General features: G+C 33.7%; 1 protein-coding gene across 1 annotated transcript in view; it reads right to left on the bottom strand.

The window, feature by feature from the left end:
* LOC136035649 (synaptojanin-1-like) overlaps positions 1-25,062 on the bottom strand; it is a 182,981-nt gene that overhangs the window by 117,137 nt on the left and 40,782 nt on the right. Inside the window, exons 5-7 of the mRNA XM_065717555.1 lie at positions 20,715-20,879; positions 16,302-16,446; positions 4,897-5,070 (exon numbers count right to left, since the gene is read on the bottom strand). Of these exons, the coding sequence (XP_065573627.1) occupies positions 4,897-5,070; positions 16,302-16,446; positions 20,715-20,879 (484 nt within the window). The remainder of the gene's footprint in view (positions 1-4,896; positions 5,071-16,301; positions 16,447-20,714; positions 20,880-25,062) is intronic.

Here is a 25,062-nt window from a genome sequence, read left to right as displayed (position 1 = left end):
CTCAATCAAGCTCAATGGAAGGCATTCCTTTTTTTAACAATTAAAAGTACTTATACAACCCTTCTTTTTTTTATTTCTGCTAAAGTTTTGAATTTAAATGAGTCCAAACTCTTAACCGTTAAAACTAACCATTAACCGTTACTCTGTTCGTTACTAACCGCTAACCATTATTTCTAACTGTTTCTATCTTGGCTCACCCATATCAGCATCTTTCAGTGCTGGTGTGTCATCACTGAGGTGCATAGATGAATTCCTCCTTTATTCAAAAATTTCACTTCACAACAGATACCATCGACGAATTTTTTATTTCTTTCGTATGTGTATCAGCTGAACGACGGAAAGTAAAAATACAAAAAGGTTGTATTGTTCTTCCTTGAGGTTTGAAAGAAAAGGTACTACCACAACTACAAATTTGTTACACCACCCCACTTCACCCCAGTAAAAACTTCTGCTTTGTCATTTTTGACGAAATATACAAAGATTTTTAGGAACTTAAGAAATACAGGTTAGGTCAGTTTGTATCTCAAGCTCAATCATGCTCAATAGAAGGGGTTTCTTTTTTCAACGATTAAAAGTACTTATACAACCCTTCTTTTTTAAGATTTTTAAAATTGAGTTTTAATCCTAAAACGTATTTAATGTCAATTTTAACGTACAGGCGAGTAGATTTCATCCTCTATTGACGATGCCAGCAACGCAATTGCGCGCAATCACGATGTGTCTGTAATTATGAAAATGAAACAATACTAGTTTAAGCGGCAACATTTAACAGCTTATTGTTACTGCTTTGTGAACGTTGGACCTATCAGCCATTCTATTGTAACTGAATTGCAATCTGGCAAAACTTCAGGAACATTTATGTGTTTTTTTTCTTACAATTTGATACTGTATCTGAAAAATGACACATTGAAGAACCTAATATCCAGCTAACCGACACGAATGAACGGCTAGCCGATACAAATGAACGAAATAAAGTTACAACGTTACAAGATATAGGCCACATTCATTTTATCCGGCTACAGGCCATATTCCTAATATCCGGCTAACCGATACGAATGAACGAAATAAAGATACAACATTATAGGACACAGGTCATATTCCTTTTATCCGGCTACAGACCATATTCCTAATATCCGGCTAACCGATACGAATGAACGGCTAACCGATACGAATGAACGAAATAAAGATCAGCATTACAGGACATAGGCCATATTCCTTTTATCCGGCTACAGGCGATATTCCTAATACCCGGCTAACCGATACGAATGAACGAAATAAAGATACAACATTACAGGATACAGACCACATTCCTTTTATCTGGCTACAGGCCATATTCTTCATATTAGGCTAACCGATACGAATGAACGAAATAAAAATAAAACATTATAGGATACAGGACATATTCCTTTTTGATAAAAGTTGTACTTGTCGAGTAAAAATCATTATTAGAAAAAAACGGGCATACGGATGGATAAGCAATACAATTAAAGCGCTAGGAGAGAGAGAGGGTGAGAATGGGATCTCTTTGTTAATGAGTCTTTTCATAGAATTTAGTTTTGAGTATAACCTGCCACTGTCTGTTGAATGAATAGGTCAAATTTAATCACTAAATTCATCTTAAAAGCAAAGAGAAGTATGACAAAATATTACACCAACATCAAGGTTGCCATTCCTAGTGATTTACCACTATTTTAAGCGATTTTTTATTTGGCCTAAACAAAAAAAAATCACTAAATCAGCAGATAAATCACTAGATTACTGAAGAAAACACCGAAATCAACCAAAAATCACTCAAATCTAGTGATGTTTATTTTAAACGGGTGGCAACCCTGACCTACCATGGCATAGTTTAAAACAACATTATGTTTCCATCCTTTGGTAATACGTAGTATCTTTTAGATTTAAATATGTAGACCACTGCCCGAGCGGAGCGATAATCAATTGCGATGCCTGAAGGACGATCACCAGTCCAAACAAAACAAGGGCGGCATGGGAAAGCCGAAGGTCCACAAAGCAGGACTTTTTTGGTTACAGAAATATATAAGGTAAAGAAGTTTTTAAAAATGTCCCTAATCCCTAAAACTACTCAAATAATATCCCTGCCCTGTGAAATCAGGCTTCAAAACCCCAACCATACGCTTATTTTAATTTATCTATTGAACACCAATTATTCACATGGACAGAGACATGATAGGACGGAGAGAAGGTAAAAAAAAGAGTAAAAAACGCATTAACAAGAAACTAATTACTGATTCATTAACTGATTAAAGAAACTAATCAATACTGATTAAAGAAACTAATTAACTCTTGTCATAGCAACGACATTAAACGATAAAAATAAAACAAGAATTAGAAATAAGTTTAAATGTGATTGCACAAAATAAGGTCATGCACAGACATGAAAAATACCAAACACTTTTGAATTAGAGAATGATACCAATCATTTTGTTAATTTTTGAGTTTTTGGTTATGCTTGGCAGTTAATTTAGAAATTGCAAGATCAAGGTAAATTTCTGATTAATAGAGAATTCCGACGCCAAGGTGGAAACCGAAGCAAATATTTACCGAGGCGAAAGAAATTGGACCAGACTACATTAATACCCTAGTATTATACATATAATACAAATATGTACATATACATGTAATGTTATACTATGTCCTACAAAAAAATAAGTCCAATTGAATGATTATTGTCACCCAAGTATATAAATATGCGCGTAAATATCTAAACATTTTTTCAACTGAAGTACTTTTACAATTTTAAATGTCAAATGTTACGCTTTTCCTAAGCCGACCACTTCGTAATTAGAACAAACACTTAAACCCGTTAAAACCCTTTTCAGGATCCAAAAACCACTCCTTACATTCTAAGCGCATAAAAACTAGGCTTATTTTACCTTTTTTTTTTTAATTTAACGGTGACTGATTAGAACGCTAGACTTGAAATCGTTTGTCCGAGAGGACATGGGTTCAAGTCCTGGTGTCGCTGGTTATTTGGTTTGGAACGGGGTTTGTTGTGTGACTCTGTAAGCTCAACCAGAGTCGAACCGGCTCTAAATGAGGAACTGGAGAAATCTGGGGATGATAAACAGTAAGGGTGTATAAAAGCACAGGATACAACTGGCCCGTAACCACCATTGCCGTATTCTTTACCTTTTTATTTAACCTAAAATTCCCATTAAATAGTGTCTTCCTTTCTAACTTGCTATGTCAGCTCATTACTATTTAGTCAAAAAAAGATATGTTTTAACAGTTTCCGATCACAGGTAAGCTTAACCTTGGGAGAGTGTAAAGAGGCAGACTTGAAACGGGTTGGGATGGAGGAGGAGCGTGCGTAGCTATGGTAACCTCAGACAGCACGGTGCTGCAGTGAGTTGTCAGTAGTAGTAGTTTTCAGTCAAAAAGTCATATAAATATTAAATGACATTTCGGGGTATATACAGCTAAATGACTTTCTATTTTACTCTTTTTCTTATTCAAAATTCGATGTCACACCGTGGCGGTTCTAGTCTCTCTTGTGCCCGGGACTGTGTCTTGATTAGCACCTCCCTTCCCCCTATCTCCCACAAAAACGTTTACGCCAAATTTTAACAATATTTTCCTTTATTAACACGATTATTTTCAATTTACTATTTAAATCATTTAATTATTACTGTTTAATTATTTATTTTTATTAAATTAATTGATTAATAATTTACTAATGGGTTTTTATTTATTGAGCATGCCCTCTCTTTATTTTAATAAATATAAAATCTAAAAATTACAGAACAATTATAAGCATTAAATTATTTATTTGAAAATTTGGATTTCTATAATTTCTCCGTTCGGGAGAAGTGCTCCCCCCCCCCCCTAAAACCATCTCCAATGTTACGCCTTTGGAAAGACTGTCAACCCCAACTTATTGTAATCTCCAAACACAAACACTGGATGAAATATTTGAAATTTTCTTTAAGTGGAAATTCGATTAATCAATAAAAAAAACATTTAAGAGCATTTAAAAGGACCAGTAGTTAATAAAAACTAACATATAATAGGCCGCAAATGAGGGGATTTTACTTATTCTAAGTATTTATGGTTCTTGTCACATCTCTATATAAGTAGCATGAACACAAAAAATTAATTCCGTAGTTTCAATTGCACATACACGCCTATCGAATCATATTTACTAATGGGTTTTCATTTATTGAGCGAGCCCTCTACTTTATTTTAATAAATTTAAAATCAAAAAATTACAAAATGATTATAACCGTTACAATAATTATTTGAAATTTTGCACTCCAAAAATTTCTGCATCCAGGGGAAGTGCCCTACTCCCCCCTTTAAGATCAGCTCTGATGTTACACCTTTTTAAATACTGACAGCCCAACTTATTGTAATCTCCGGACACAAACACTGGATGAAATACCTGAAATAAAGTACTAAGTTTCGCCCCTCCCTCTTTAGCATCGACCAAACTGGCACCAACGATTAGCACCTCCCTTCCCCCTATCTTCCACAAAAACGTTTAGGCAAATTTTAACAATATTTTATGAACAATTATATTTTATTACAAATATTTTATTAATACTTTATTAACACGTTTATTTTCAATCTATTATTTAAATCATTTAATTATTACTGTTAAATTATTTATTTTCATTCAATTAATTAATTAACAGTTTATTAATGGGTTTACATTTACTGAGCGCACCCTCTACTTTATTTTAATAAGTATAAAATCTAAAAATTACAGATTGATTATAATTATAGAATGGAATTTTGTACTTCAAAAATTTCTGCATCAGGGGGAAGTACCCCCCACCCCCCACGCCTAAAGCCACCTCCGATGGTGCACTTTTTGAAAGACTGACAGCCCAACTTATTGTAATCTCCGGACATAAACACTGGATGAAATACCTGGAATAAAGTACTAAGTTTCGCCTCTCCCTCTTTGGCACCGACCAAACTGGCACCAAGAAGATTGACAATTGCGAAAGTACCGTAGCGTTTCTTCATACTTCTCATATGCCTATCAAATGCTGGTAAAGACGCCTCTGGCCCGCGAGACATTCTAACTTTATGAGATCCAACCTTAAAAAAAAGAAAAATTAGGAAAATCAAACAAAAATATCTTACATTAGCTTGTTATAAAAAATTATGTTAAAGTGGAAATTCGATTAATTAATAAAAAAAACATTTAAGAGCATTAGTTTTTTTGTAGTTAATGCCCATTGACAATGTGATTTTGATAATACCTGTGATAAGCTAGCGTTAACTTTTAGCCAGCCAGAATGGTTGGCTAACGGACATGGATTCGAGTCCTGGTGTCACTGGTTATTTGGTTTGAACGGGGGTTAGGTGTGTGATTCTGTAAGCTCAACCTGAGTCGAACCGGCTCTAGCTGAGTAACTGGAGAGATCTCTATAATCTCTGTGACTGGAGAAATAATCCTTTTAGAAAATTATAAAAAATTATCTGAAAGTGGGAATTCGATTAATTAATACAAAAAAAAATTAAGAGCATTAGTTTTTTTGTTGGTTAATGCCCATTGACAATGTGATTTTGCTAATACCTGTGATAAGCTACCGCTAATCTTAGCCAACCAGAATTATTTTTAGAAGCTCAGCCAAACAGAAAATTCCATGAAAGATCTAATTGGCTCACATTAGCGGTAGCTTCGATATAGCCGAAATCTCATTGGCCCTTTGCGTTTCCACCTTAGCAAATTACTTCACTATATGAAAGTTCTTAAGCCGAACTGGCCAGACATGACAATAAACAACAAAGAGAGATAAAACTCTACAAAAAGAGAACTTCAAACGAGATGACGGCCAGTAGAATTAAAAGACTAAAACAACGCGGATATTTCGCCTGTATCCAAACAAGGCGTCCTCAGCACAAGATAAAAAAATTAAAAGAAAACTAAACTAAAAACAAATAAAAACCACCACCAACTGTATTTGTATGTCTCGTTTGAAGTTTTCTTTTTGTAGAGTTTTATCTTTCTTTGTTGTTTACTTCACTATAATTTTTTATATATTTTTATACTCAGATTACAGGCAAAGCAGCAAAATTGGCAGCAAAAGACACTTTAAAGTAGCAATTGAATAACCTAAGACGCCACTATCCCTCTTCCCCGCACTCCATAAGCTTATTGGGATTTATTTTTTGCTTTTTGGCGTCCAAATAGGCAATACAAAGATTTTGCATTGGCCGTCCCCACGGCCAAGAGCCGTGGGGACGGCTCTTGGATATAGAGCCAAAACATTCATTTAAGGTTTAAGCAAATTTCATTGTCTTAGATAAATTCCCTGTTGTTTCAAATGTTGTTTTTATGATAATTCCTAAAAAATAGTTTTCCAAGTTGTTTTCAAAAAGAGGCAGGGCAACGTAGAATTTCTCCCGTAAGTGAATGTAATCTTTTCTTAAAAGACATTGCAGGGAAATTACTCGGTCACTAGGGAAAGAAGGTCTTGATTCTGCCTACAGAGGAACTAGTATTAAAGGTGTCCGGGGTCCAGAGACAAATTTCGCGAATCAAATTAGCCACCTATTCGCCACCAATTTCTAGGAATTATTCACCCCGTCCAGGATAGTTAAAAAGAGATGAAAACAAAAACACAAAAATAATTTTTATGAAAACTATTCTTCAACTATTCAACTTCACAGTATTTAAATAGGAAAAGAAATAATGCTGATATTAAATAAGTTTATCTCATGTCCTTATTGTCGAACTGAGGAGATAGCTAGCTGTTCAGAGGATATTGCCTAGCGAGTTATTGACAAAGAGGGTGTCAAAAGAATGACTGACAATTTCTAGGAATTATTCACCCCGTCCAGGATAGTTAAAAAGAGATGAAAACAAAACACAAAAATAATTTTTATGAAAACTATTCTTCAAACTATTCAACTCAACAGTATTTAAATAGGAAAAGAAATAATTCTGATATAAATAAGTTTATCTTAGGTCCTTATTGTCGAACTGAGGAGATAGCTAGCTGTTCAGAGGATATTGCCTAGCGAGTTATTGACAAAGACGGTGTCAAAAGAGTGATTGACAATTTCTAGGAATTATTCACCCCGTCCAGGATAGTTAAAAAGAGATGAAAACAAAACACAAAAATAATTTTTATGAAAACTATTCTTCAAACTATTCAACTCAACAGTATTTAAATAGGAAAAGAAATAATTCTGATATTAAATAAGTTTATCTCAGGTCCTTATTGTCGAACTGAGGAGATAGCTAGCTGTTCAGAGGATATTGCCTAGCGAGTTATTGACAAAGAGGGTGTCAAAAGAGTGACTGACAATTTCTAGGAATTATTCACCCCGTCCAGGATAGTTAAAAAGAGATGAAAACAAAACACAAAAATAATTTTTATGAAAACTATTCTTCAAGCTATTCAACACAACAGTATTTAAATAGGAAAAGAAATAATTCTGATATAAATAAGTTTATCTCAGGTCCTTATTGTCGAACTGAGGAGATAGCTAGCTGTTCAGAGGATATTGCCTAGCGAGTTATTGACAAAGAGGGTGTCAAAAGAGTGACTGACAATTTCTAGGAATTATTCACCCCGTCCAGGATAGTTAAAAAGAGATGAGAACAAAACACAAAATTAATTTTTATGAAAACTATTCTTCAAACTATTCAACTCAACAGTATTTAAATAGGAAAAGAAATAATTCTGATATAAATAAGTTTATCTCAGGTCCTTATTGTCGAACTGAGGAGATAGCTAGCTGTTCAGAGGATATTGCCTAGCGAGTTATTGACAAAGAGGGTGTCAAAAGAGTGACTGACAATTTCTAGGAATTATTCACCCCGTCCAGGATAGTTAAAAAGAGATGAAAACAAAACACAAAAATAATTTTTATGAAAACTATTCTTCAAGCTATTCAACTCAACAGTATTTAAATAGGAAAAGAAATAATTCTGATATAAATAAGTTTATCTCAGGTCCTTATTGTCGAACTGAGAAGATAGCTAGCTGTTCAGAGGATATTGCCTAGCGAGTTATTGACAAAGAGGGTGTCAAAAGAGTGACTGACAATTTCTAGGAATTATTCACCCCGTCCAGGATAGTTAAAAAGAGATGAAAACAAAACACAAAAATAATTTTTATGAAAACTATTCTTCAAGCTATTCAACTCAACAGTATTTAAATAGGAAAAGAAATAATTCTGATATAAATAAGTTTATCTCAGGTCCTTATTGTCGAACTGAGGAGATAGCTAGCTGTTCAGAGGATATTGCCTAGCGAGTTATTGACAAAGAGGGTGTCAAAAGAGTGACTGACAATTTCTAGGAATTATTCACCCCGTCCAGGATAGTTAAAAAGAGATGAGAACAAAACACAAAATTAATTTTTATGAAAACTATTCTTCAAACTATTCAACTCAACTGTATTTAAATAGGAAAAGAAATAATTCTGATATAAATAAGTTTATCTCAGGTCCTTATTGTCGAACTGAGGAGATAGCTAGCTGTTCAGAGGATATTGCCTAGCGAGTTATTGACAAAGAGGGTGTCAAAAGAGTGACTGACAATTTCTAGGAATTATTCACCCCGTCCAGGATAGTTAAAAAGAGATGAAAACAAAACACAAAAATAATTTTTATGAAAACTATTCTTCAAGCTATTCAACTCAACAGTATTTAAATAGGAAAAGAAATAATTCTGATATTAAATAAGTTTATCTCAGGTCCTTATTGTCGAACTGAGGAGATAGTTAGCTGTTCAGAGGATATTGCCTAGCGAGTTATTGACAAAGAGGGTGTCAAAAGAGTGACTGACAATTTCTAGGAATTATTCACCCCGTCCAGGATAGTTAAAAAGAGATGAAAACAAAACACAAAAATAATTTTTATGAAAACTATTCTTCAAACTATTCAACTCAACAGTATTTAAATAGGAAAAGAAATAATTCTGATATAAATAAGTTTATCTCAGGTCCTTATTGTCGAACTGAGGAGATAGCTAGCTGTTCAGAGGATATTGCCAAGCGAGTTATTGACAAAGAGGGTGTCAAAAGAGTGACTGACAATTTCTAGGAATTATTCACCCCGTCCAGGATAGTTAAAAAGAGATGAAAACAAAACACAAAAATAATTTTTATGAAAACTATTCTTCAAACTATTCAACTCAACAGTATTTAAATAGGAAAAGAAATAATTCTGATATTAAATAAGTTTATCTCAGGTCCTTATTGTCGAACTGAGGAGATAGCTAGCTGTTCAGAGGATATTGCCTAGCGAGTTATTGACAAAGAGGGTGTCAAAAGAGTGACTGACAATTTCTAGGAATTATTCACCCCGTCCAGGATAGTTAAAAAGAGATGAAAACAAAACACAAAAATAATTTTTATGAAAACTATTGTTCAAACTATTCAACTCAACAGTATTTAAATAGGAAAAGAAATAATTCTGATATAAATAAGTTTATCTCAGGTCCTTATTGTCGAACTGAGGAGATAGCTAGCTGTTCAGAGGATATTGCCTAGCGAGTTATTGACAAAGAGGGTGTCAAAAGAGGGACTGACAATTTCTAGGAATTATTCACCCCGTCCAGGATAGTTAAAAAGAGATGAAAACAAAACACAAAAATAATTTTTATGAAAACTATTCTTCAAACTATTCAACTCAACAGTATTTAAATAGGAAAAGAAATAATTCTGATATTAAATAAGTTTATCTCAGGTCCTTATTGTCGAACTGAGGAGATAGCTAGCTGTTCAGAGGATATTACCTAGCGAGTTATTGACAAAGAGGGTGTCAAAAGAGTGACTGACAATTTCTAGGAATTATTCACCCCGTCCAGGATAGTTAAAAAGAGATGAAAACAAAACACAAAAATAATTTTTATGAAAACTATTCTTCAAACTATTCAACTCAACAGTATTTAAATAGGAAAAGAAATAATTCTGATATAAATAAGTTTATCTCAGGTCCTTATTGTCGAACTGAGGAGATAGCTAGCTGTTCAGAGGATATTGCCTAGCGAGTTATTGACAAAGAGGGTGTCAAAAGAGTGACTGACAATTTCTAGGAATTATTCACCCCGTCCAGGATAGTTAAAAAGAGATGAAAACAAAACACAAAAATAATTTTTATGAAAACTATTCTTCAAACTATTCAACTCAACAGTATTTAAATAGGAAAAGAAATAATTCTGATATTAAATAAGTTTATCTCAGGTCCTTATTGTCGAACTGAGGAGATAGCTAGCTGTTCAGAGGATATTGCCTAGCGAGTTATTGACAAAGAGGGTGTCAAAAGAGTGACTGACAATTTCTAGGAATTATTCACCCCGTCCAGGATAGTTAAAAAGAGATGAAAACAAAACACAAAAATAATTTTTATGAAAACTATTCTTCAAACTATTCAACTCAACAGTATTTAAATAGGAAAAGAAATAATTCTGATATTAAATAAGTTTATCTCAGGTCCTTATTGTCGAACTGAGGAGATAGCTAGCTGTTCAGAGGATATTGCCTAGCGAGTTATTGACAAAGAGGGTGTCAAAAGAGTGACTGACAATTTCTAGGAATTATTCACCCCGTCCAGGATAGTTAAAAAGAGATGAAAACAAAACACAAAAATAATTTTTATGAAAACTATTCTTCAAACTATTCAACTCAACAGTATTTAAATAGGAAAAGAAATAATTCTGATATAAATAAGTTTATCTCAGGTCCTTATTGTCGAACTGAGGAGATAGCTAGCTGTTCAGAGGATATTGCCTAGCGAGTTATTGACAAAGAGGGTGTCAAAAGAGGGACTGACAATTTCTAGGAATTATTCACCCCGTCCAGGATAGTTAAAAAGAGATGAGAACAAAACACAAAATTAATTTTTATGAAAACTATTCTTCAAACTATTCAACTCAACTGTATTTAAATAGGAAAAGAAATAATTCTGATATTAAATAAGTTTATCTCAGGTCCTTATTGTCGAACTGAGGAGATAGCTAGCTGTTCAGAGGATATTGCATAGCGAGTTATTGACAAAGAGGGTGTCAAAAGAGTGACTGACAATTTCTAGGAATTATTCACCCCGTCCAGGATAGTTAAAAAGAGATGAAAACAAAACACAAAAATAATTTTTATGAAAACTATTCTTCAAACTATTCAACTCAACAGTATTTAAATAGGAAAAGAAATAATTCTGATATAAATAAGTTTATCTCAGGTCCTTATTGTCGAACTGAGGAGATAGCTAGCTGTTCAGAGGATATTGCCTAGCGAGTTATTGACAAAGAGGGTGTCAAAAGAGTGACTGACAATTTCTAGGAATTATTCACCCAGTCCAGGATAGTTAAAAAGAGATGAAAACAAAACACAAAAATAATTTTTATGAAAACTATTCTTCAAACTATTCAACTCAACAGTATTTAAATAGGAAAAGAAATAATTCTGATATTAAATAAGTTTATCTCAGGTCCTTATTGTCGAACTGAGGAGATAGCTAGCTGTTCAGAGGATATTGCATAGCGAGTTATTGACAAAGAGGGTGTCAAAAGAGTGACTGACAATTTCTAGGAATTATTCACCCCGTCCAGGATAGTTAAAAATAGATGAAAACAAAACACAAAAATAATTTTTATGAAAACTATTCTTCAAACTATTCAACTCAACTGTATTTAAATAGGAAAAGAAATAATTCTGATATTAAATAAGTTTATCTCAGGTCCTTATTGTCGAACTGAGGAGATAGTTAGCTGTTCAGAGGATATTGCCTAGCGAGTTATTGACAAAGAGGGTGTCAAAAGAGTGACTGACAATTTTTAGGAATTATTCAACCCGTCCAGGATAGTTAAAAAGACATGAAAACAAAACACAAAAATAATTTTTATGAAAACTATTCTTCAAACTATTCAACTCAACTGTATTTAAATAGGAAAAGAAATAATTCTGATATTAAATAAGTTTATCTCAGGTCCTTATTGTCGAACTGAGGAGATAGCTAGCTGTTCAGAGGATATTGCCTAGCGAGTTATTGACAAAGAGGGTGTCAAAAGAGTGACTGACAATTTCTAGGAATTATTCATCCCGTCCAGGATAGTTAAAAAGAGATGAAAACAAAACACAAAAATAATTTTTATGAAAACTATTCTTCAAACTATTCAACTCAACAGTATTTAAATAGGAAAAGAAATAATTCTGATATTAAATAAGTTTATCTCAGGTCCTTATTGTCGAACTGAGGAGATAGCTAGCTGTTCAGAGGATATTGCCTAGCGAGTTATTGACAAAGAGGGTGTCAAAAGAGTGACTGACAATTTCTAGGAATTATTCACCCCGTCCAGGATAGTTAAAAAGAGATGAAAACAAAACACAAAAATAATTTTTATGAAAACTATTCTTCAAATTATTCAACTCAACTGTATTTAAATAGGAAAAGAAATAATTCTGATATTAAATAAGTTTATCTCAGGTCCTTATTGTCGAACTGAGGAGATAGCTAGCTGTTCAGAGGATATTGCCTAGCGAGTTATTGACAAAGAGGGTGTCAAAAGAGTGACTGACAATTTCTAGGAATTATTCAAACCGTCCAGGATAGTTAAAAAGAGATGAAAACAAAACACAAAAATAATTTTTATGAAAACTATTCAACTCAACAGTATTTAAATAGGAAAAGAAATAATTCTGATATTAAATAAGTTTATCTCAGGTCCTTATTGTCGAACTGAGGAGATGGCTAGCTGTTCAGAGGATATTGCCTAGCGAGTTATTGACAAAGAGGGTGTCAAAAGAGTGACTGACAATTTCTAGGAATTATTCACCCCGTCCAGGATAGTTAAAAAGAGATGAAAACAAAACAAAAAAATAATTTTTATGAAAACTATTCTTCAAACTATTCAACTCAACAGTATTTAAATAGGAAAAGAAATAATTCTGATATTAAATAAGTTTATCTCAGGTCCTTATTGTCGAACTGAGGAGATAGCTAGCTGTTCAGAGGATATTGCCTAGCGAGTTATTGACAAAGAGGGTGTCAAAAGAGTGACTGACAATTTCTAGGAATTATTCACCCCGTCCAGGATAGTTAAAAAGAGATGAAAACAAAACACAAAAATAATTTTTATGAAAACTATTCTTCAAACTATTCAAATAAACAGTATTTAAATAGGAAAAGAAATAATTCTGATATTAAATAAGTTTATCTCAGGTCCTTATTGTCGAACTGAGGAGATAGCTAGCTGTTCAGAGGATATTGCCTAGCGAGTTATTGACAAAGAGGGTGTCAAAAGAGTGACTGACAATTTCTAGGAATTATTCACCCCGTCCAGGATAGTTAAAAAGAGATGAAAACAAAACACAAAAATAATTTTTATGAAAACTATTCTTCAAACTATTCAACTCAACAGTATTTAAATAGGAAAAGAAATAATTCTGATATTAAATAAGTTTATCTCAGGTCCTTATTGTCGAACTGAGGAGATAGCTAGCTGTTCAGAGGATATTGCCTAGCGAGTTATTGACAAAGAAGGTGTCAAAAGAGTGACTGACAATTTCTAGGAATTATTCACCCCGTCCAGGATAGTTAAAAAGAGATGAGAACAAAACACAAAATTAATTTTTATGAAAACTATTCTTCAAACTATTCAACTCAACTGTATTTAAATAGAAAAAGAAATAATTCTGATATTAAATAAGTTTATCTCAGGTCCTTATTGTCGAACTGAGGAGATAGCTAGCTGTTCAGAGGATATTGCCAAGCGAGTTATTGACAAAGAGGGTGTCAAAAGAGTGAATGACAATTTCTAGGAATTATTCACCCCGTCCAGGATAGTTAAAAAGAGATGAGAACAAAACACAAAATTAATTTTTATGAAAACTATTCTTCAAACTATTCAACTCAACAGTATTTAAATAGGAAAAGAAATAATTCTGATATAAATAAGTTTATCTCAGGTCCTTATTGTCGAACTGAGGAGATAGCTAGCTGTTCAGAGGATATTGCTTAGCGAGTTATTGACAAAGAGGGTGTCAAAAGAGTGAATGACAATTTCTAGGAATTATTCACCCCGTCCAGGATAGTTAAAAAGAGATGAGAACAAAACACAAAATTAATTTTTATGAAAACTATTCTTCAAACTATTCAACTCAACTGTATTTAAATAGGAAAAGAAATAATTCTGATATTAAATAAGTTTATCTCAGGTCCTTATTGTCGAACTGAGGAGATAGCTAGCTGTTCAGAGGATATTGCCTAGCGAGTTATTGACAAAGAGGGTGTCAAAAGAGTGATTGACAATTTCTAGGAATTATTCACCCCGTCCAGGATAGTTAAAAAGAGATGAAAACAAAACACAAAAATAATTTTTATGAAAACTATTCTTCAAACTATTCAACTCAACAGTATTTAAATAGGAAAAGAAATAATTCTGATATTAAATAAGTTTATCTCAGGTCCTTATTGTCGAACTGAGGAGATAGCTAGCTGTTCAGAGGATATTGCCTAGCGAATTATTGACAAAGAGGGTGTCAAAAAAGTGATTGACAATTTCTAGGAATTATTCACCCCGTCCAGGATAGTTAAAAAGAGATGAAAACAAAACACAAATATAATTTTTATGAAAACTATTCTTCAAACTATTCAACTCAACTGTATTTAAATAGGAAAAGAAATAATTCTGATATTAAATAAGTTTATCTCAGGTCCTTATTGTCGAACTGAGGAGATAGTTTGCTGTTCAGAGGATATTGCCTAGCGAGTTATTGACAAAGAGGGTGTCAAAAGAGTGATTGACAATTTCTAGGAATTATTCACCCCGTCCAGGATAGTTAAAAAGAGATGAAAACAAAACACAAAATTAATTTTTATGAAAACTATTCTTCAAACTATTCAACTCAACTGTATTTAAATAGGAAAAGAAATAATTCTGATATTAAATAAGTTTATCTCAGGTCCTTATTGTCGAACTGAGGAGATAGTTAGCTGTTCAGAGGATATTGCCTAGCGAGTTATTGACAAAGAGGGTGTCAAAAGAGTGATTGACGATTTCTAGGAATTATTCACCCCGTCCAGGATAGTTAAAAAGAGATGAGAACAAAACACAAAATTAATTTTTATGAAAACTATTCTTCAAACTATTCAACTCAACTGTATTTAAATAGGAAAAGAAATAATTCTGATATTAAATAAGTTTATCTCAGGTCCTTATTGTCGAACTGAGGAGATAGTTAGCTGTTCAGAGGATATTGCCTAGCGAGTCATTGACAAAGAGGGTGTCAAAAGAGTGATTGACAATTTCTAAGAATTATTCACCCCGTCTAGGATAGTTAAAAAGAGATGAAAACAAAACACAAAAATAATTTTTATGAAAACTATTCTTCAAACTATTCAACTCAACAGTATTTAAATAGGAAAAGAAATAATTCTGATATAAATAAGTTTATCTCAGGTCCTTATTGTCGAACTGAGGAGATAGCTAGCTGTTCAGAGGATATTGCCTAGCGAGTTATTGACATAGAGGGTGTCAAAAGAGTGACTGACAATTTCTAGGAATTATTCACCCCGTCCAGGATAGTTAAAAAGAGATGATAACAAAATACAAAAATAATTTTTATGAAAACTATTCTTCAAACTATTCAACTCAACAGTATTTAAATAGGAAAAGAAATAATCCTGATATAAATAAGTTTATCTCAGGTCCTTATTGTCGAACTGAGGAGATAGCTAGCTGTTCAGAGGATATTGCCAAGCGAGTTATTGACAAAGAGGGTGTCAAAAGAGTGATTGACAATTTCTAGGAATTATTCACCCCGTCCAGGATAGTTAAAAAGAGATGAAAGCAAAACACAAAAATAATTTTTATGAAAACTATTCTTCAACTATTCAACTCCACAGTATTTAAATAGGAAAAGAAATAATTCTGATATTAAATAAGTTTATCTCAGGTCCTTATTGTCGAACTGAGGAGATAGTTAGCTGTTCAGAGGATATTGCCTAGCGAGTTATTGACAAAGAGGGTGTCAAAAGAGTGACTGACAATTTCTAGGAATTATTCACCCCGTCCAGGATAGTTAAAAAGAGATGAAAACAAAACACAAAAATAATTTTTATGAAAACTATTCTTCAAACTATTCAAATCCACAGTGTTTAAACAGGAAAAGAAATAATGCTGATATTAAATAAGTTTATTTCAGGTCCTTATTGTCGAACTGAGGAGATAGTTAGCTGTTCAGAGGATATTGCCTAGCGAGTTATTGACAAAGCATAAATTTGGTTCCGGCGGCCGCAAAATTTCTGAAACAGAGCTCCCCTCCCCCTAAAAAAAAATAGAATTTCTAGGCAACGCTCCATAACGGAAATACCTGTACTCCTGGTTGATCCCAAAACAGAGGAACAGAACCGCGCACTTGAAGAAACGATGTTATTTGATTGTCAACATAAATAAGTTGCTCCGTTTCAACAAAATTAGCGACATTTCCATCATCATTCACTCCACGAACATTGAACCTGTCAAAAGGCAAAACAACATTATTCGTCAGATAAAAAAAAAATTAAAATCATTTTATTGACACAAGCTGCCGAAGTCAAGGATAAACTCCGACTAAATGGCCCTCTTACTTACAAAATAAAATATAAGAAACACAGGGCCAGCAGTTAATAAACACTAACATATAATAAGCCGCAAATGAGGGGATTTCACTTATATTAAGTAATTATGGTTCTTGTCACATCTCCATATAGAAATAGCACGGGGAGAAAAAAATCCGTAATTTCAATTGCACATACACGCCTATCGAATCATATTCATAGCACCAAGAAACCAACAAAATCGTAGAAAAAAAAATGTTGCTAGCTTTGTAGAGGGTGTACATACTGCCCTGTTTAGCGTACAAGACGTATGTAAATAAAAACAAATTTCAGGTAATCAAAAATTGGAATGTGATTACTATTATATTCTCTGATTATTAGGCATCCAACCTCACTTAGAAACAATTCCTTACCAGGAAATAAATGAGATTGAGAAGAAGGGTGAGTAAAAGAGGAGAAAATGGAGAAACGGGAGAAAATAAAAACAGATTTCAGGTAATCAAACAATTTGGAATGTGATTACTAGGCATCTAACCTCACTTAGAAACAATTCCTTGCCAGGCAATAAATGAGGTTGAGAAGAAGGGTGAGTAAAAGAGGGGAAAAAAATTCAGGTAATCAAAAATTAGCAATGTGACTACTAGGCATCCAACCTCACTTAGAAACAATTCCTTACCAAGAAATAAATGAGGTTGAGAAACAGGAGAAAGTACAAAGCAAATAAGAGTCAGAAAAGAGATTATAATACACATGAAGAAACATCCGAAAGACCTAAAAACATAAAGGAATGATTTAGATTAGCACTGCCGGGAATGGAGTTTTAAAGTGAGATAGAACGCATGTGGACAAAACTAAAGACATTACAGGAAATAGGAATAGCAACTTAAATAGAACATAATACATTGACTGATAATTAGTCAATTAGTCATTAGTCATTAGGATAAAACTAAAGAGAATACAGGAAATAGGAATAGCAACTTAAATAGAACATAATACATCGACTGATAATTAGTGGGTACTGGAATCTTCATTATAAATTAAGTTATTTATCATAATTAAATGGGTCCACTCAAAAAACTATATAACGGACCAAAGAGCATGGGAACTTTATTTGAGTGCAATTTTTTTTCTGTGCAATTATGTCAGTATAACAATAAGAAACCTTATTTTTAATAAATGTAGTTGGTAAAGTTAGTGTAGTCATCAATTCTCAGCTTCTGACAGAAAACGATTACAAAGCTTGGGAACATACTAAGAGACACCAAATTTTAGATGGCGTTGACATCTTTTTTTTGTCAACATTAGCACCCGATTCCGCTCTTATAATTACCTATATTATTTGTAAATGACAAAAAAGTAATTCCTCTGAAAACAGAATAAAATGTAATGAAAAGCTATTCTAGATATATTCAAGCATAGACCACTTTAAGGTAAAGATTTTAAGTATAAATACTAACTGATATTTTACCCCCTTTATTTTCACATGGCGGCACGCTGCCACACACACAGGGGGACTATTTTGAGCAAGGACATCATGAAATATCCGGATTTTTCCCGGCCGTCAAATAAATTACTACGTAGGTACCTGGTGATTATATACATGATACTATAGTTAATATAGTAACATGTTAATATAGTATATATATGTTAATACGCTATTCCTACATAGATCCTAAAATTATTAAAGAAAAAAGGCTTAAGACGGTATAGTTAAGCACTCTACTTTTTCTATTGCAATTCAATAAACTGAACTTCTCAAATTATATAAGGAATGTTGTCTTAATACAACAGCTTCCCGACTCGAATGATAAGTAAGTTTAAATTCTAACAAATACAATCAAGTTCGGAGTGCATTTTAAATAGCCTATAGGAAACTGAATCTGTTTTATTAAGAAAGTCTGTGAATGAACAAGCTCCTGATAACTTAGTCCAGACTGACCTCATTCACAAAGAAGAAGTTAGCAATTATTATGATGAGAAAATTAGAAATCTGCTGTTGGTGTCACTCATTAGCCCATTAGCCCAGTGTCATTAATTATATTTGAATAACACTATTTTTTTATAAGAGGAGCACCAGCAATTATAAATTTACTCAAAAGTCTGAATTGGTATTTCAAAAAGAAAGAGAGGAGAGAGAGGATAGATGTAAGTACATAGACAGATATATCGATAGAAGAAAAGAGATAAGATAAGAGAGAGAGGGAGGGAAGAACGAGAGGGGAGAGAAAGAGAGAATAGAGGGAGAGAGAGGGGGGCAGAAATAGAGAAGGGGAGAGAAAGAGGAGAGAGAGAGGAGAAACAAAGAGGAGGAGAGGGGAGAGAGAGGTGGGAGAACATACACAAAGACGCCACTCGTTCAGATCAACCACCAGGTCCAGTGATTTATTAGCATTCCTGTCACTCTCTCTCCAAAGCCCTCTCTCCCTGATATTTTCCCTCTAGCAGCTTCTCCTTTTTTCATTCAACAGCCAAGTTGGACTTATCCATGCATTTCTGGTTTACACGAGACTGTGAATTTCATAATAAAAACCTGCACCTGAAATAATTTCATCAACAGAAAATATGAAATTAATCTTCCATCAGTAACCTTGCGACAAGCTGAAAACCAGGTGAATAGCTTTGAAAAACTATTTTCTTTTATTTATTTTACTTTTACAGATTTTTAAATCTATTTATTTATTAGCAACTCTATTGAGTAAGCGATTTTTTTATCCTTGAGGGAATGGTAACCTTAGGAAATCCATTATAGTAGGCTTACGAAATCCATCATGGTAACCTTAGGAAATCCATTATAGTAGGCTTACGAAATCCATCATGGTAACCTTAGGAAATCCATTATAGTAGGCTTACGAAATCCATCATGGTAACCTTAGGAAATCCATTATAGTAGGCTTACGAAATCACTCATGGTAACCTTAGGAAATCCATTATAGTAGGCTTACGAAATCCATCATGGTAACCTTAGGAAATACTCTATTGACTAAGCGAATTTTTTCCTTGGATGGAATCATAATCTTAGAAATTCCTCTATTGAGGATTTCCTAAGGTTACTATTCCCCTTTTGAAACCATCAAAGGCATCAAAAGCATGACGAAATCCATCATTATCTGAAAATGGATGCTATCTGATTTTAGTTACACTACAAGAGGAGAAAGAACGTTCTTCGAAAAAGAATCATTTTTTAACTTGACATGGTTACTGAAATTTGGTGGTTGTTCGAATAGATAAAGCTAGTCGCTATGTATAGTTTATGAAGTGAAAGTTCTCAGTAAAAACAAACTTTTGACAATAGAATTCAGGTCCCTCTGAAAAAGGCCATGAACCGTGTGAATGGTAACCTCAGGATACCCTTGATTATTTGAAAATAAATACTACCTGAATTTAGGAAAGTGTTTTTAGGCGTAAGAGGAAAAAAGAACAATATCCAGAACGAACGTCTCCAAAAAACGAAAAAAAGAGGAAAAAAGGAAAAATCAATGTTTTTCAAAACGAACGTCTTGAAAAATAAGAAAAAAGATGAAAAAAGAACGTCTACAAAAAAGGAAAAAAAGAGGAAAAAGGAATGGTTTTCAAAACGAACGTCTCGAAAAAAAGAGGAAAAGAGAAAAAAAAGAACGTTATCCAAAACGAAAGCCTTGAAAAAAAAGTGGAAAGACGAAGAATGAATGTTTTTCAAAACTAACGTCTTCAAAAAAAAAGAAAAAGAGGAAAAGAGGAAAAAAGAACGTTATCCAGAAGGAACATCTCCAAAAAAAAGTAAAAAAGAGGAAAAAGGAACTTTTCAAAAAGAACGTCTCAAAAAAAGAAAAAAGAGGAAAAAGGAACGTTATTCATAACGAACGTCTCCAAAAAGAAAGAAAAAAAAGAGGAAAAGAGGAAAAAGGAATGTTTTTCAAAAGGAACGTCTCCAAAAAAAGAGAAAAAAGGAAAAAGAACGTCATCCAAAACGAACGTTTCCAAAAAAGGAAAAAAGAGGAAAAGAGGAAAAAGAAATGTTTTTCAAAACGAACATCTCCAAAAAAAAAAGAAAAAAGGGAAAAAAGAATGTCTTCCGAAACGAACGTCTCTAAAATAAAAAGAAAAAAAAGAGGAAAAAAGACCGTTAACCGAAAGAAAAGTCTCAAAAAAAGAAAATAGAGAAAAAGAAAAGGAGAAAAAACAACAAGCAAAAGAAAAAAAAAACTTACCTCGTTCCAACTCTTTCACAGCTAAGCCTTGATATAACAGCCGTCTTTGCCTGAAGATGGCCAGCATACACCGTTCGTATTTCAGCACTGCCACAGGTTATCTTTACTAGCCATTGGTTAGTTTCAATCCCAAAACGGATAAAATAGCTGTGGAAACTCTTATTCCTACAAAAATTAGTGCTTTAAACAAGATGAAACTACCAATGAGTTTCCGTATATACATACAATCACACTGGCAAAACAAGGAAGAGGGAGTGGAGGCTTCAAGTATCCGAAAAGATTTCTAATCTAGTAATAGTGGCTTCTAGCTACACTTTTTCATTCTGACCAGGACGTACCAATGGCTTTATACATATACGCGTCTTAAGTCACAATATAGCCATAGGATACCAGCAGGCCAAAATTGCACAGGCTGTAGATACTACAATGCCGAAGACAAAAGACAATTTTCAATAAACTCGATTTTCCAACCATATCTAAACTACAACTAAATAAAAAAAAAAAGAATATTTTCCAACACATTTTTCAAAGGTTTCAAGCCCCTATCTGCAAAAGTGTTGAATTTTGTATTATTTGCCAGAAGAAAAATTATGGATGCGTGTTAATTTTTTTCCCAGGGGTAATTGCATCAAACCAACAATCCTAGAACACTGGGAGAGGGCTCATTTGAAAAGAAATAAAAATCAGGCGTCCCTTTTTTCCCCAAAATCGTTTGATCAAAGGTTTCAGAGAGCCATTTTGTTCAGCACAGTTGAAAGGTTCCGAAACTCTACATTTACATTTAACATGATCCATGCAGTCCCTGAAATGGGGACGAATTTCCAGCATTTTTATTGGGGGAGGGGGGCAAGAGGAGTTCACATCCGGATAGTCGAGGGGTATGGGCTGTGTAGTATGCTTTTCCAAATTACTGGGGGACAATTACCCCCCCCCCCCAAAAAAAAAAAAAAAACGATGCACCTGCCCTGAGATAAGGTCTGGGGATAAACGCATGCTAGAATTTTAGCAACTAAAATTTTACTAAGGGTTTACATAGTAGCCTAGCTTGGCTATAACTTCCCAGAATGTTTTTGGCCCTGGGTTAATTAATGAAAGTTTCATTTTCCTAACATAACCCCTTTCCAATATAGCCAAAAATAGCTTGTCTAGAATTTTACCTGCTGAAAGCTCATTCGGAAATTGAATTTATGCTTTCCCAGGAATTTCTGATAAATATTTGAACAATATATTACCGAAAGCAATATTATGCACATAAAATTGCAACGGATAAAATTTTCTACGTAGCACTTGAAAACACTCAGCGTGGATAATGTTGTCCACACGTCCCATTTGCGTAAATGAAAATGTGTAAATGAATTTAAACCACCGTACCTATGAAGGTCGTATTTCATGTGCTTAAATTTTTAAAATAACTACCATAAACTGTTTTGTAAGCCCCATCTCGCTATTACCAGTGCGCTTGCACAGTGTAAAAATTTTAGAAACAGTACCAATCGTCCCAAAATTGGAACCAACGGCTTCGTGTAATTTTCTTTTTTTAGTAAATAAACATACTTTTTCTTATCAAGTTCTTTATAACTTTCAAGGGGTGTTGCTTATATAAAATAAAAACTTGGCTTTTCAAAAATATACCATTATGACAGTGAATTTAGCCATTTCTCTGGTATTAACAATTAAGAACGAACAGGCATATTTACATGTAAGCTGGGACATATACGATTTTTTTTTTACTTTCTCATCAACTAAATTATAGTTTTCAATGGACGTCAGGTGTCAGATAGAATTAAATACAAAAAAACAAGTTTTTTCAACTGAAAGTAAGGAGTGACATCAAAACTTAAAACGCACAGAAATTACTTCGTATATGAAAGAGGCTGCTTCCTCATCAACGCCCCGCTCTTAACGCTAAAGTTTCTTACTGTTTTAAAAACTAGAGTTAAGAGGAAGAGTCAAACGTTAGCGTAAAGAGCGGGGCGTTGAGGAGGAAAAGCCCATTTCATATACGGAGTAATTTCTGTTCGTTTTAAGTCTTAATGTTGCCCCTTATTTTCATTTAAAAAAAAACTTGTTTTTTTTTATTTAATTCTGTTATAGATCGGCTTTTACTAAGCTAAATAAATTTAACAATAGCTCAACTTCGCTTAACAATTGAAGGGGGTCCAAATGTTCCTTTTTGCGTGTTTTCATTAGAATAAATCGAAAAACTGTCTCTCTAAACTTTGAAAATATTTACCCCCTCTTATTCTTGTGAGTTTTCGGTGCCACTGTAAAAGAGTCGGTTTGAAAATTAATGTTGAAGATGTGGTTTTGGTTACCAAGAAAATTGATTAAGTGGACTATCTTCACTTATATGGGTACATTAGAAGAAAGGAAATAGATTTAATGAAGATGGAAGAATTAGAATAGTCAAAATGCAGGATATTTTTGGTAGTTTAAAAAGAAGGTTAGAAAAGAAAGAAAAGGAAGACAAGTTAGGAAGAATAGGAAGACAAGCTTCAAAATGAAGAGTGGGCAAGGGAAATGGAAACGGAAAGGGAAGCCACAGCAATAACAATTGTCTAGCACAGTTTTAAATGTATAGAATACAAAAAGATGATGAATATATACGATATATTTAACATATAAATTGTTTAAGGATAATCTAGTTTAATTAATTGAACAACTTCGAAGCTACAACGACCACATCAGCCACCTTTAAAGCCACAAGGACCCTAATGGTTGGAGTCCTAATACTTCCTGCTGAAGAAGAATTTCATCTCAAAAATTAAGCTATACATAAAACGGTGGTTGGACTATATTTTTTAAAATAATTATAGGCTAAGGTCATGTTCTGGGGATGAATAGTGATTTCTTGCCAAATATTGCTTATGGCACTCCAACTGGGGCAAAACTGAAAATCTTAACATATTCAAATGAGATAGGAAGAGGCCATAAAAAAAGATATAAAGGTAGTGCAAACCTTCCAGGAAACTAGTAAAACGTACTCTTTATAGAGTAGGATGAACCGAAAATATTGATCTCAATATTTGAGATCAATAACCGGTAGCAGTATTGATCTCAGTCAACTTTTGGTGGGATGAGTTGTTAGGGATAGTAGTCTCTTAAATATACTCTTCAAAATATATGATTAGATATTATCATGATGTTCGTAAAAGCACATCTGGTAAACAAATCAAGTACTACTACTAACAACTTACTACAGCACCAAGCTGCATGAGGCCACCAGAGCTATTCACACTCCTCCTCCATCCCAATCTATTTAAAGCCTACCCATTTTCACCATTCCAAAAAGCCCCTATTTCCCTTAAACCTTTCCTTACAACATTCTCCCACCCCATTTGGGGAAAACCTGCTTTTATTTTGGCCCTAGACAGTTTGTCAAGAAGGATAAGCGTTAGCAATATATCAACGTTCCTCTGCAAGATGTGTCCTAGCAATATCATACTTTCTCTCATCATAGCCATAGAAACTGGAATCAAACCCAATTTTTGGTACAGCCTACTTCCGTGACTCCCAAGGTAGGGTAAATGCCAAAATTTTGGTGGGTCATGGAAAGGACGTGTATTCTTTGGCTGACTTTACTTTAGAGCCTTAATTAAAAAAAAAACTGCTTTCATGTGGATAACGTCACATTCAAATGCATCTAAAGAGCAAAAAAAAACAATATAGTGTTGCAATGACGTTATACATTGTATAAAAAGGGTATGCATATAAATGAACCCCTGTAAAAGATCTTCCATCCAACTGGACACCCGTTTAACTGAACCCTATTTGGAAGGACCGTTGTACAATTGAACCCCCGTTTAACTAAGTCTCATGCAACTGAACCCTTGCTTGACTGAGCCCCCGTGCAACTCAACCCTATTTACATTGAACAAAAGGGTCGTGTGCGTAACTGAGCCCACATAACAGAGTTTCCATGCAACTCAGCCTTATCTGACCAAACCGATGTTCGACTGAACCCCCGTTTAAATCAATCCTCTTTTGACTTAACCCTTATGTAACAAACGCACATTTAAATTAAGCCTTGTTTGACTGAACTCAACCCAAGGTTTAATAATAAGTTTGAACTAATACTGATTAGAAGTTCAAAATATGCTTCTTTTGTTTCGGTTCGTTAAGAGTTTCTAACTTATGTTACCCATTTGGGCCAGCTAAACTAATTTGGACCAAAGACAAAGAATCGGCAGAGCCGTCATTGCAACTAATTTCTGTCATTAACAACCAATGAAAACGCTTCTCTGTCAGGATTCTGCTTGCACGTATCTTTTAGTGCGTGGCAGAGTTAAAAATTACCCCATTCAAGTAGGACCTCATCGATTTTCAGTCTAAATACCAGATTTTGATT

Source organism: Artemia franciscana, chromosome 14 (assembly GCF_032884065.1).
Source record: "Artemia franciscana chromosome 14, ASM3288406v1, whole genome shotgun sequence".
NCBI lineage: Eukaryota > Metazoa > Arthropoda > Branchiopoda > Anostraca > Artemiidae > Artemia > Artemia franciscana.
This window is presented reverse-complemented; position numbering and strand designations above follow the sequence as displayed.